The 14,329-nt window shown below is 45.9% G+C and overlaps 1 protein-coding gene across 8 annotated transcripts in view; it reads left to right on the top strand.

Moving 5' to 3' along the window:
- sobpa (sine oculis binding protein homolog (Drosophila) a) overlaps window positions 1–14,329 on the top strand; it is a 383,474-nt gene that overhangs the window by 156,120 nt on the left and 213,025 nt on the right. For all 8 annotated transcript variants that reach the window (XM_038799231.1, XM_038799230.1, XM_038799229.1 and 5 more), the window contains one exon: window positions 13,515–13,703. In XM_038799231.1, the coding sequence (XP_038655159.1) occupies window positions 13,595–13,703 (109 nt within the window). In that variant the 5' untranslated portion in view covers window positions 13,515–13,594. The remainder of the gene's footprint in view (window positions 1–13,514; window positions 13,704–14,329) is intronic.

The raw sequence follows: 14,329 nt of genomic DNA, 5'->3' as shown, positions 1-14,329 counted from the left end.
ACCTGGGGCCAGGATCGAAGCCGGGTCCTCGGTCCTGTGAGGCAACAGTGCAAACCACTGCACCACCGTGTCATCCTAAATTAATAATGGCATATGCCTTCTTGCTTTCTGTGTAACTTGCTTTCCAGTATGTCCCTTGTACTGATGGACACAATGTATTTGTTGAATGGGGTTAGGTTGGATTTGTATTTCACTACTATTAGCTGGTTGATAAATCTGGGGATCTATACCTGAATCACCAGCTGTGTGACCTGTAGAATTCCCAATTCCACAGAGACTCCTGTAAACTGCAGAGACATATATCTGGCTTGTACACCGGGGAAGAAATAGTGGACCTGCAAATCTTTGGGAGTGCTGGCCTTCAGTTAAGCTTGATTCCCAAATGATTCCAGAATCTATAATAGTGTTCCAAATTTGTAACTTCACTTCCAACAGTGTAATTTAATTATGTTTAAAGTACGTTGGATAATTTGCTATGATAATTTGCTGAGCAAACAATATGTGGCGTTGTTTTCTCGGCTTATTTTCACCAATAAGAAAATACCCGTGAAAATCAGTGACTCTGAAAAGTATTTGGTGATGTTTTCCTCTTAGGTTTGTGCAGATGTGAATTACATCCACTGTGTCATCAATCATTCCATTTCTGGAACGTGTGGCCTGCCAGAGATCTCCCCAATAATAGCCTGTTACATTTATAGGATACTACTGCTAGTGTAATATAAAGGAGGAATGAACCGTGACCTTACTACAATTGCTGACCTGACTTTTCGTAGGTTTTCAAGATCAAAGTTCATGGGTCCTCTAACAAGGACCATCAGGAATTATTACAAGCTCTGGTATAAAATTGACTTCTGGTCATTTTACTTGTTAAGAAAACTTGATCCCAGTAACTATCTTTTTGCTATGAATGCAGTTCTAAGTACTGATTCATTTTGTTCTGTTACTTATTTAGGACTGTAACACCTGGCAACGGGACTAATTGTGTACAGAGCTGTCATAGACCCGATGGGAAGAACGGCCTCTGTGCTGTGTCGTCCTGAGACTCTAAAATCTCACTGTTTAAATGGGAAAGTGACTGTAAAGTACAAGTGCTTGGTGCTTAAATTAGACGTGAGAACTGGCATTAAATTGAAGCCAGATTAAATTGCAGGTTGAATATTTGCAAAGCTAGTTATATTGCCCCTGTACAAAACCCAGACTTGTGAATGACTTCCTGAAACTGTGTATTCTGGACCAACCGCTTCCTTCCTTTTCCGATTTGGAAAGACAAAATCTGGAATTGTGCTGCTAACCATGCGTCACGGAGTGCCAGTCAAAAACGTTCATCCACTCAGCTTTAGTCTTCACTGAAGTCCTGCTGGTAGCAAATGTTTTAAAGCAATGTTTTTCTGCACCCTCTCTAATGCCTTTGCATCTTTCGTAAAATATGGTGACCAGAATTGGACATACTGTCTTTTGATTCCTTTATTGGCCAAAAATCTATCTATCTCAGCCTGGAATATACTCAAATACTAAGCCCTCTGGTATAGTGAATTCCAAAGATTTCTAAATGAGCTGAGTGAAGGAATTTTGTCTCCTCTCAGTCTTAAATGGCCAACTCCCTTGTTCATGGTCTGTGACATCCCGTTCTAAACTCTCCAGCAAAGGGAAGCATCCTCCCAGTGTTTCACCCATTAAGGCTCCAAAAACTTTTAATTGTTTCATAATCACTTCTCATTCTTGTAATATTCAGAGAATATACCTGGATCAGTTCGAAATGAAGCACCAGATGTGATTGAGTGAGTAAATGGAGTTATTAGCTTCTGTCAGCTGTGGATCAGCAGTCATTAATTCTTCAGTGAGAATATCATAATCATCACTTGTCAGTTGTTAAGAGCACAGTGATTGGCAACATCTGTTATTGCACCTGTCACTGCTATTTACTCGTCCCTTCATATCCTCCAGGGCCTCACTGGGTCTGTGTTGAACAGCAAGTTTCTGGGTCCAGTCACTGGTCTGTGCTGAGTTAGGGCAGTGTTGCAATTGACCTTGACAGTTCGTGGAGAAAGGCACCACTCCAGATTGCTCGGGGCTTCCAGTCCCCCGAAGGATTTGGATGTGTATGTATGGTGGATGAAGACAGATTCTACACAGCTGTGATGTCCCTGTGGTCAAATCCCTGCATCAGGATAGAATCGGTTACTTTATTCAGTATGATCACCTGTGGAAAAGGAACCCACTAACAAATCAACACGTTCAGGGGGAGGGCAAAAAGTTGGTGAAGTAACGGCCATGTTTTGCTGGAGTGGGCCATCTCATGGTGTGCACTGTTTTTTTTAATAAACAATTTTATTGAGGTAGTTTTTGGCTTTGTAAACAGTTAACAGACATCAACAGAAAGAAAGCAAAAAAGGCAAAAATGTGCAAACATCCACGTACATTCAATACTTCCATTGTAACATACTGCACTCGCCCGCTCCTCTCCCACCGATACTACCCGCCATTTTATCCCTCCTACTCTACTCTAAAACCCCCCCCCCCCCCCCACCCTGCTGATGCTCAACAGATCCCCTCAAGGCGAACTTAATTTTCTCCATACCCAGGAAACTTGACATGTCCGCAACCCACAACTCAGTCTTCGGGGGCTTTGAGTCCCTCCACGCCAATAGTATTCGTCGCCGAGCTATCAGGGAAGCAAAGGCCAAAACATCGGCCTCTTTCTCCCCCTGGACGCCCGGGTCATCCGAAACCCCAAAAATTGCCACCCCTGGACCCATCGCCACCCTTGTTTTTAGCACCCGGGACATGACGCCCGCAAATCCCTCCCAGTACCCCCTAAGCTTAGGGCATGCCCAAAACATGAGAACATGGTTCGCTGGTCCTCCCGCGCCCCTAGCGCATTTGTCCTCTACCCCAAAGAATTTGCTCATCCGAGCCATGGTATGCATTGTTGATTACATTCTTCTCTCCTCAACCTTCAACTCAAATGTGCCACATGCTAGTGGAGGCGCCAGCTGATAATGCTGATGACGCAAAGGTAGGTTGAAAAGTAAGGACAAAGGTGTCTACAAAAAAATATAGGTAGGTTCAATGGCAAATGGAGTTTAGTATTGGGAAATGTGAAATTGGCCTTTTTGGCAGGAAGAATAAAAGGGGAAGATATTGGGCGTGATCTAACGGAAAGGTTTCTAAGTGTCATTTGTGGTGGGTTTTACAGGGCGTTTTCCGTCGGCGAGGTCTCCACCGCTATCTAACCGCGTAGTCACATGTTATTTTCAGCACTGGGAAGCTGAACAGTCTGGCCAGAGCGGCTCCTCAGAGAACGGGTGCCATTTTGAAAGGATTCCCCAATCTCAAAGTGAGCTTGAGTGTCCCCCACACACCCCACCCATGGGCAATATCACCCCCCACACACATGGACATTACCCACTGTCAGGTGGATGTACATTTAAGAAATGGGTGTTCATCAAATAGCTGCAGTGGTGCCAGTGTGTGGGTGGAGCTGGGCTGTCTGTCTCTCCCTTTCATTTTGAGCTGGCAGCTGCAGTGTGATTGGTTTTGTTTTCAGAGGTGGAGAGCAACATTCAAAGCAAGCAACTGTATAATGATCTCTCTCTCTCTACAAGCTAAAGAATGTCTCCAGATCATTGATGCTTTCAAAGTAATACCTGTTTCTGTAGAGCATTTAAACCTTCTGTCTTTATTTTAAAAAGCATTTAACTCATGGATGTTGTTTGGGAAGTTATTAAGAGTTACGTATAGAATATTGTATTTGGGAAAGTATCAGTGTAGTTGATAAGATGTTTACTGTGTGTTTATAAAATATTAACTGGATTCATAGAATAAACATTGTTTTGTTTTAAACATACTTTAGTTCTCTGTTGCATCACACCTGTAAAATGGGCCCTTGTGTTCCCCATAACCAAAATCTATTTTAAAGTTGTGGGTCAGGTGAACTCCATGATATACTTTGGGGTTCTCTAAACCCTAGCATATAATACCCCCAAGTGAGAACACCCTGCTATGGGGTCCCTGAGGGCCCCCCTCTTCAGGCCCCCCAACACTCCCTTACAGCCCCCCCCCCTTTCCAGGACCCTCACCCTTCATCCCCAATATCCCAGAGGCCCCAACTTACCTGCCCTGTAACCCCCAGGTACCATTCTGCCCGGTCCGGCTTTGTGTGGACCAGTACTGGATGGTGCGCGGCTGAGGCCTCCTTGGTGAGGCCAGTAGATCTCGGGAGGCCAGTAGATCTCGGGAGGCCAGTAGATCTCAGGAGGCCAGTAGATCCCGGAAGGCCAGTAGATGTCTGGAAAACCTACTTAAACTCCTGCAGCCTGGTTCTGCCTATTGTGAGCGGGATTCTGGCGGCTGGGAAGCCCGCGGGAGGCCTTACCCTGCATATACTGGCCACGCTCTTGGTTGGGCGCGGCGTGACTGGTATATTCCACCCATCATCTAAATGGTGAGAGATTGTAGAGCTCTGAGATGCAGAGGAATCTGGGTGTCCTGGTTCAGGAATGTCGAAAGATGTGCAGGTGAGGTGAATTGGTCATGTTAACTTGACCCTTAGTGTCCAAAGATGTGCAGATTAGGTGGGGTTATGGGTTTAGGGCGGGGGAATTGGTCTAGGTAGGGTGCTCTTTCAGAGAGTTGGTGTTGACTCGATGGGCTGAATGGCCTCCTCTGTACTGCAGGGATTCTATGGCTATTGAATTACCAAAGGCTAGTTCGCAGGGTCAGAAAGTAATTAGGAAAGCTAACAGAATGTATGTATTAGTACAGGGGAATTGAATACAAATGTAGAGAGGTTATGCTTCAGTTATACAGGGCATTAGTGAGGCCACATCTGGAGCATCATATACAGTATTGATCACCTTATTTAAGGAGGAATTAAAAGCGTTGGATGTAGTTCAGAGAAATACCTAAAATGGGCGGGTTGTCTTGAGGAAAGGTTAAACAGGCTAGGCTTGTATACACTGTGGTTTAGAAGAGTAAGAGGTGACTTGATTGAACAGTCCTGAGGGGTTTTGACAGGGTGGATGTGGAGAGGCTGTTTCCTCTTGTTAGAGAATCTAGAACTAGGGGTCGCTGTTTAAAAATAAGGAGATACCAAAATGGAGATCAGGCAAATGTTTTTCTCTCGGACAGTTGTGAGTCACTGGAGCTCTCTTCCTCAAAAGACGGTGGAAGCAGAGTCTGAATATTTTTAAGGCATCGGTATATATCTTCTTGATAAGCAGGGGTGTGATAGACATAGACATAGAACATAGAGTGCAGAAGGAGACCATTCGGCCCATCGAGTCTGCACCGACACACTTAAGCCCTCACTTCCACCCTATCCTCGTCACCCAATAGCCCCTCCTAACCTTTTTGGACACTAAGGGCAATTTATCATGGCCAATCCACCTAACCTGCACATCTTTGGATGTGGGAGGAAACCGGAGCACCCGGAGGAAATCCACGCAGACACAGGGAGAAGGTGCAGACTCCGCACGGACAGTGACCCAAGCTGGGAATCGAACCTGGGACCCTGGCGCTGTGAAGCCACAGTGCTATCCACTTGTGCTACCGTGCTGTTATCAGAGGTACGTGAAATGTGGACTTGAGGTTACTGCCAAATTAGCCATGATCTTATTAAATTGTGGGTCAGCCTCGGGGACTGGGCCTAGTCCTACCCCTTGTTTGTTCGGAAAGGAGCTGAATTAGAGTCACATTAGGTACAGAGAGAGAAACTAACTGGGAGAGGTTAGATTGAGATAGAAAAAGAACTAAGGTAAGAAAAAAACTATATTTTAAACATATTTCAGTAATCTCCCAGCTCAATTTGCTACCTGCAAGAATGAGACTATACAGATTCACTGCCCCTGTTTTGGGGCAAAGAGATCAGGGTGGGGGGCAATGGTGCAGCACAGTGGTTAGTGCTGCTGCCTCACGGCACCGAGGTCCCAGGTTCGATCCCGGCTCTGGGTCACTGTCCGTGTGGAGTTTGCACATTCTCCCCGTGTTTGCGTGGGTTTCACCCCCACAACCCATAGATATGCAGGGTAGGTGGATTGGCCATGCTAAATTGCCGCTTCATTGGAACAAATGAATTGGGTACTCTAAATTTATATTTAAAAAAGAGATCGAGGGGCACTGCAGAAACCTAAATCACGACCGGAATTCTCTGACCTTGCCCGCTACTGGGATTCTCCGGTTCCACTGCAGTCAATGAAGTTTCGGCTGAATGCCAAATTCTCCGTTCACTCTGACAGCGGTAGTGGGGAGAACCAAATCGGAGAATCGTGGCCCGCATCTTTGAAAGGCTACTTTCACTATTGAGTAACAGCCCTATCTTTCTGAGATGAGATCAACTTGTATTTACAGCTCAAATGCGGCAATTTCTTGACAGAAGGAAGTTTCAGGCGAGCAGCTATTTCCATGAGGCTAATGGTGAATGGCGCAGGACATCCAGCAATTTGTGGCGGTGATTTCATTTTGGAGCTTGCATGACCATCACCGTAATTAAACTGTTCTTGCATCTTGCTTTTGTTACCTGAATGCCACAATTGTGGTATCAACTTCCAGGCATCATGCTCAGTAAAAGGCAAGTCATCTTCATAACTTTAAGCAAGGACAGTGCTTGTACACAAGCTTTGGAAACTGCCTTCATTTATTTAGAAATGGGACACTGATGAACTGTTGAAGTGGCTGCCGGGGGGCGGGGGGGGGGGGGGGGGGGGGGGGGGGGGGTGCAGGTGATTTTTTTTCAACTTCGACACGGACACTTATGCTTCTGGGACGTTCCGAATTGAATGATACTGGGTGAGCCCCCCTCCTTGAATATTCATGCCTTACAGCACGCTCTTGTAGAATTCATGCCTGCCACTGTTCAAAGCTTGCTGTGGACAACAGAATCAATGGACCTCTCGACTCCACACCTCCAAGTTTGCAATGCAACAAAGAAAAGCCAACGGGACCAGTAATCCACAAGCTAAGTGTGAAAACCACCATCTCTTTCCTATTTAGATCATTGGCAGTTGACAATGTGATTGAAACTGGTTCTCCGACATTGAAATCCTTTTGTCCCAAAAGTGAAAATAGACCTGGGAGCAGCCAGCAGCATAACACCAACAAGACAACAGCTGTAGAAAAAGGTTCTTAACATTCTCTTAAAAAGCCTCCTAGCCTGATTCCAAAGCTGTGATCTCACCTGCAAAGAAATGTGGCCTTGTGATGCGGCAGCCTAACTTGATGACCTGCTGAACATTCTTCCCTTTTAAATAATTCTGATATTCAACCCCCAGCCATCTGAAATTATCAGAACTCTTATTCAAGAGAGAAGAAAAGCTACTTTCGTCATTGGGCTCACAAAGAAGCATGAACTGTTAACCATTCTTATGATTTAATACATGTAACATGCATTACCTTCTTTTCATGTATCTTTCCTGAGTATGTGTGTGAATTAAGTATTTTGGGTTGAGTGTGTGACTAAGTAGTCCTCTTTGCTTAAACTCACAAAGTCTGCGCCTGGAACGTTTTTTATTGGCTACACGCTAATGGGGGTTTAGAAACTCACACGTCTACCATTTAAAAACCAGCGACACTGAATACGGACAGAAGGAAAGGCAATTGTGGCTTTCAGTTTATCTTTCCTCACCTGTCTGTAACACATCCATCAGTTATTAATGTTTGGATTTCTTTACTTTTGTCACAGTTCCAATCACCCAAATATCCTGCTCTTCAAGAACCACAAGCAGGAGGCACCATGGACCATTAATAGCAGCAGAACGTATTGGACCACAATCTGTGGTCAAGGCCTAGTATCTTCCCTCACTCTTCTATTGCCATCGATTCAGGCCCAAATGGCCCACCAATACCACTATGCAACTGCCTCCCTTGGATTGGAAGTTAGCAAACCTTTCAAGAAAGGAGGGAGAGAGAAAACCGGGAACTGCAGGCCAGTTATCATTCATTGATAACATTATTCATTGGGAAGTATTGTAATCTATTACAATTCACTTAGAAAGGCAGAGTATAATTAGAATAAGTCAACATGCTTTTACTAAAGGGGCATTCTATTTGACAAATCTATTCAAATTTTTGAGGATGTCATTGGTCGGGTAGATACAGGGGAACCAGTAGATGTAGTATACTTTCATTTCCAAAAGATATTCAATAAGGTGCCATATAAAAGATAAGGGGCTGGATTCTCCGTTCCTGAGACTAAGTGCCGATGGCAACGGAGGATCCGTGGTGTTTCACGACAGGAAAATCGGTGCAAACCCTCACCGAATCCGTTACCGGTGAAGGGCTAGCCCCGGCTGCATGAAACACCCCCGGAACGCGCGGAAAACGGTTGGAGAATCGTGCTGCACATGCACAGGGCTGCCAGGCCTGCAGCCGCGGGCGTACGGTCCCCACCCACACACACGCCGATCGTGCTGGAAAAGATGCCACTGGCTGTAATGGACCACGTACCCTCCCGCCCCGTCCCAACAGCCCACCTCCTGACCACCCCCCCCCTCCACTACCCCCAGCCCTGGCAGAAGAACCCCCCCCCCCCGGCCAGTGGCACGGATCTCGGCCGAGTGGGTGGTGCTTGACACTGTCCGCACGCCCTCTCTCTCCCTCTGCAGGCGCCACGCCAGGTCGCAACCGCTGAGACCACATGTGTCCCGTGCCCTTGGGAACTCGGGCCATCGAGGCCCACTGATGTCATTCCACGGGGTTGCGACTACACACACCGCGCTTGACGTCGATTTTGAGGAGGCGGAGCATCACGACCTAACATCAAACTGGCCATTCTCCGCCCGATCGCCGTTCCCGATTTCGGCGTCGGGCTACGGAGAATCCCGCCCATTGGCTCATGGAGTTGGGGGTTAAGTATTAAGCTGGATGGAGGATTGGTTAATGGACAGGAAGCAAAGAGTAGCGGTAAATGTGGCATTTTCAAGTTGGCAGATGGTGAAATGCCGTAGGTATCAATGTTGGTGCCTCGGCTAGTTCCAATCTATAGTAATGAACTAGATGAACAGGGGAGAAATGTATCTAAATTTGTTGACGATACACAGCTAGGTGTGATCTATAATGGACATTACTGGCCGTTCCTGCCGGGGTGATCTTCTGGTCCTGCCAATGGCGACTTCCCACTGCGAAATCCCCAGCAGCGGAGGTTACGAACAATGGGAAACCCCCTTGACAGCGGAAGGACTGGAGGAGTCACCCTCAGTCGCTGGTGGGCCATCTCCACTGCTGCAGCATTCACCACAGGGGGGGAGGGAGTGCAGATCCCATCCATGGACAGCTTAAGTACGTGGGCAACAAGTTTGCAGGTGAAGTTTAATGGGGAGAGGAGAGAGTTATTCACATTTGTCAGAAGAATAGAAAAGCAGAACATTTTTTTACAAGGTGTGAAACGCGTGAATGTTGATGCTCAGAGATTTGGGTGCAGTCGCACAAAGGATGAAAAAATATTAACATACAGGTACAGCAAGCAATTAGGAAGGCAAACGGCATGTTAGTCTTTGTTGAAAGAGGATTGGAGTACAAGAATAAAGAAGTCTTGCTGCAATGTACAGGACCTTGGTGAGCAAGCAAATAGAATACTGTGCAATGTTGGTCTTCATATTTAAGGAAGGATATTCTTGCATCGAGGCAGCATAGTGAAGGTCCACTAGATTGGTTCCTGAGATAAGAGTGTTGTCCTATGATGAGTGGCTGATTAAATTAGCTCTTTGTTCTCTGATGTTGAAAAGAATCAGAGGGGATCTTATTGAAACTTACAAGATTATGAAGGGCTTCATAGGTTAGAGGAATGGCTGAGGAATCTAGAAGAAGGAACACCCTTTCAGGATGAGGGTTAAATCACACATCATCTTGACTTGGAACAAGATCATTGTTCTTTTAATTTTGTTGGGTCAAAATTCTCGAACTTCCTGACAGTCGGCGTTTCGACAATACATAGACTGTAGCGGCTCAAGAAGGTGGAAAGGGGCAATTAGGGTTGGCTAATAAGTCGTGGTGTTAACAATACACATCCTAAAAATGAATGAATGTATTGCCATGTGCCAAGAGGTGAGGTAGCTGGTTTTCCCATGTCACGTGCCATCAATTTAATGTCAGTAGGTCTTGTTATGGGGCTGGTTTAGCTCACTTGGCTAAATCGCTGGCTTTTAAAGCAGACCAAGCAGGCCAGCAGCACGGTTCGATTCCCGTACCAGCCTCCTCGGACAGGCGCCGGAATGTGGCGACTAGGGGCTTTTCACAGTAACTTCATTGAAGCCTACTTGTGACAATAAGCGATTTTCATTTCATTTAATTTATGTTGGTGGACTATGATAATGACGGAATTGGTGTACAACACAGCATCTAGTTATTTAATGTTGAATAAACTGTGGGTAAACTAAATTATTGCTAACCAAACTGCGTATCTTTTAACCACGCTACTAGCAGCTTCTGTAACTCTGATCAAGACTGACTCTGTCCGATTCCAGTGTCCTGTTCCTCTTGCATGACACCTAGTGATCGGAGGCTGTATACACTTCTATATACACTTGTTATATACACTGTTACTGCATATCAGTGCATCCCCTTTCCTTGAGATTTTTAAAACATACGACACATACTTTCTGTAAACAATACACATGATATGAGTAACAGTGGGTTGGGTTTGAAGACTAAGTGCTGACGCTGGCGTGGGAATAGTGGCGTTTTATACCTGAAGAAATGGCGCAAAAGCTGGACCGTTGGGGGGCTAGCAAGCACGCAGTGTAAAACCCCCAGCTTTACCTGTGGATATGGCCGGAGAATTGCCAGGTCTGTGGCCACGCAAGCACAGGGCGGCGGCCTGCAGCAGCCAGGCCGTGCAACATGGCACCGGCCGCGCATGGATCCGGCCTGCCAAAATCTGCCCCCCTGTGATCAGCCACGCCACCCACAGAACAACCCCGCCCCCCCCCCCCACCACCACCACCAGTGCCCCAAGCCCCCGCCAAAACCCTCCTGCCCACGGAATGCCCCCCCCACCACCACCAGTGCCCCAAGCCCCCGCCAAAACCCTCCTGCCCACGGAATGCCCCCCCCCCCCCCCCCCCCCCCCCCCCCCCCGATTGTCGTGGTGCTGGACTCAGTCCGCAGCCGCCATGCCGGGTTCACAAAAATAGAAAGGATAAGTGTTCCACCCCCGTCGGGAACTCGGCCCATTGAGGGCGGAGCATCATGGGAGGGCCTCAGGTGACGTCCTGAGGACGTCCCAATGGCGCGCGGTGTACTCTGCGAGTATGCAGTTTTCGAGGGGGCGGAGCATTGCAAAAGCGGCACCTCCCCCAATTTCTGGCTCTCCGTTAAGGCCAACCATTGTTAAGGTTTTGTATTACCATCTGCAACACCTCAATTATTCCTGTCTCTTCGACAATCCATTGCGACTTTGCGTCTGATTCTGGCAATGCATCAGTGACCATGTCTATGTGAGCCTGTAGATCTTCTCCAGTAGAGCTGACATTGTGTGTTGTTGGAGCTCTGGCTAATGCATCTGCTACCACTGTACGTTTGCCATGCATGTCTATGGAGGATTTCAGAGTCACGAAGTTGCATGTCTGCGCTTTTATCTTAATGTCAGTAAGAAAACTATCGAATGAGTCGCCAGTCTTCTGGTGCGCATTTGAAAAATGAACCTTTCATATGTTTCATTTTTCTTAGGTGTACAATGCTCATCAAATTTTTTGTTCACGGCATAAAATTCTTTACTGTGTTCCTCTTGCTCATACGCGAATGTATTATATATTTCAATCACCTGCAGTCCTGCTACCATGAGCAGTAACACAACTTTTCTCTAGTCCGGCTGTACCTGCAGACTGATAGCTGAGACATACAGCGTGAAGTGCTGAGTAAAAGTGCGCCAATTTCCATTCACATTACCAGTAAGTTGAAGCTGTCCTGGAGCGTTCAGACTTTCCATTTCAAGAACCACGTTTTTCTTGTTGCAATGTTTCTTCTTCGTTTGACGACTGTGCCATTCAAATCACTGCTTGTGCCATGTTATGTTCACGTACTATGATAATAAATGAATCTGTGTACGACAGGACATCTAGTTCAAGACTAGTTATCTAATGTTGAATAAACTGTGGGTAAACCAAATTATTGCTAACCAAATTGTGGATCTTTTAATCATATCTTGCACGACACCTGTTGGTCGGAGGCTATATAAACTTGCTACACACTTGTTACATACACTGTTACTGCATATCATTAGAGGTCTCTCTATCCAAAACGAATGCACTGCAGCAGATATATCCGATACTGTCTAGTGTGTGACTGCTAGCTGACCCAGATTGCTGTTACGTTTTCTGTGCAGGGTTACTAATAATAATATCAATCATATTTATTAGTGTCACAAGTAGGCTTACATTAACACTGCAATGAAGATATTGTGAAAATGACCTAGTCGCCACATTCCGGTGCCTGTTCGAATACACTGAGGGAGAATTCATAATGTCCAATTCACCTAACAAGTGTGTCTTTTTGGGACTTGTGGGAGGAAATTGGAGCACCCGGAGGAAATCCACGCAGACGCTGGGAGAACATGCAGACTCTGCACAGACAGTGACCCGAGCCGGGAATTGAACCCGGGTCCCTGACGCTGTGCTACCTTGCCGCCCTAAATACCACAGCACCATTGAATAGCACTACAATACAGCTTGTTGTGGCAACAGGCCTGAATTCCTTTCAGAATAAAAATGCTGGCCTGCTGTTTGCTCGGTTTAATATTTTCTGAGATTCCAGAACTCATTCTGAAGACAAGAATTGTAGAACCTGTAATACTACAGGAACAAAAAATAACTTACATATATTGGCCGTCATATCCCAATCTCGGGATGTCCCAATGTGCATTGCAGCAGAAAAATACTTTAAAATTAGAGCCACTTTTATAAAATAGGAAATAATGAAGTGGGCAAGGGGCCCGAGTGGGGTAGTTTTTCAGAGAGTTGGTGCAGACTCAATGGGCCGAATGGCCTCTTGCACTGTCGGGATTCTATTCTATGATTCTATCCTTGGACTGTGGGATGTAACCAGAGCACCCTGAGAAAACCAACGCAGGCTCGGGGAGAATATGACAAACTCCATACAGTCAGTCACTCAAGGTCGGAATTGAAACCGGGTCCCTGGCGCTTTGAGGCAGCAGTGCTAACCACTGTGCCACCGTGCTGCCTTCATTTACACCTAGCTCCAGACAGTGCTGTGAGAAGGGAATATTTGGAAGCAATAATATTTGCAGATCCCATCCTTTACTTACAGTTCCTGGTAATTTCAGCCATTGAATTAAAATAATATAAAGCTAATTGAAGACTCCGAGGTCATTTATCAATTCAAATGGCCTATAATGATAAAACACTCAGTAAAATTAATCCTTCATATGACATTTTAGAAGCTGCTGGTGCGATAGCTGACCATTCCCACCGAGGCAAAACTTTAGTTTAGATTCACAGCTGAACATTAGACCTTGAACATAAATGTTTAATAATGTTTATTTTTTCTCTCCACGCTATTTGTAGAAAACTCCTTGCCAAAACTAAAATTATCTGAAGACAGTGTTATTACTTCGCCATCAAACTCCAATTCAAGCTTTCCAGGAATGACTGCAGGAAACGGGCTGTTGGAAACTCCAGCTGGATCGAAGGATCACGGGAATGTCCCCATCATCGTACCATTGATCCCACCACCGATGCTAAAACCACCAACCGGTAAGGATCTTCTTTGTGCTTGTACAGAAGAGAGATGAGAAGACACTGAACCAGTTTCTATATGTGCTGTTAGGGTGTGTTGTAGCTGAAACTGATTACAGTGCAACATACACAGCTTTTTATTGAAATATTGCAGCAAGGTCAAGTGCATGCATACATGTTTGGTGCAGATGTTTTGGCAGCAAAGGTTACTTTTCTTATAAACTTGGAGCTCTTAATAAGAGCAATGGTCAACAACACTGCTACATCCAGGAATTGAGTTAGGGTTGTCTTCTGAATGACTTGGGAAGGTGGGCACCAGAGGTATGGACATGTTGGGTGTTCAATGGCAGGTAGGTGGGGTGGTAAAAGGCAGGCGTTCATGCGGTGACACCTCCAGGAGAAAGTTCAAATTGAGTTAGCAACCCTACCCCAAGGGACAGGACTATAACGGCACTAAGCTGGGTGGCATTGTGTGCTGTGGGTAGGATGCAAAGGGACTGCAGGGTGACTTGGACAGGCTGGCCGAGTGGGCAAATACTTGGAAAATGCAATATAGTGTGCAAATGTGAGGTTATCCACTTTGATGGCAATAACAGGAAGGCAGATTATTATCTGAATGGTAGAAGTTTAGGAAAAGGGGAAGT

This window comes from Scyliorhinus canicula, chromosome 6, assembly GCF_902713615.1.
Source record: "Scyliorhinus canicula chromosome 6, sScyCan1.1, whole genome shotgun sequence".
Taxonomy (NCBI): domain Eukaryota; kingdom Metazoa; phylum Chordata; class Chondrichthyes; order Carcharhiniformes; family Scyliorhinidae; genus Scyliorhinus; species Scyliorhinus canicula.
This window is presented reverse-complemented; position numbering and strand designations above follow the sequence as displayed.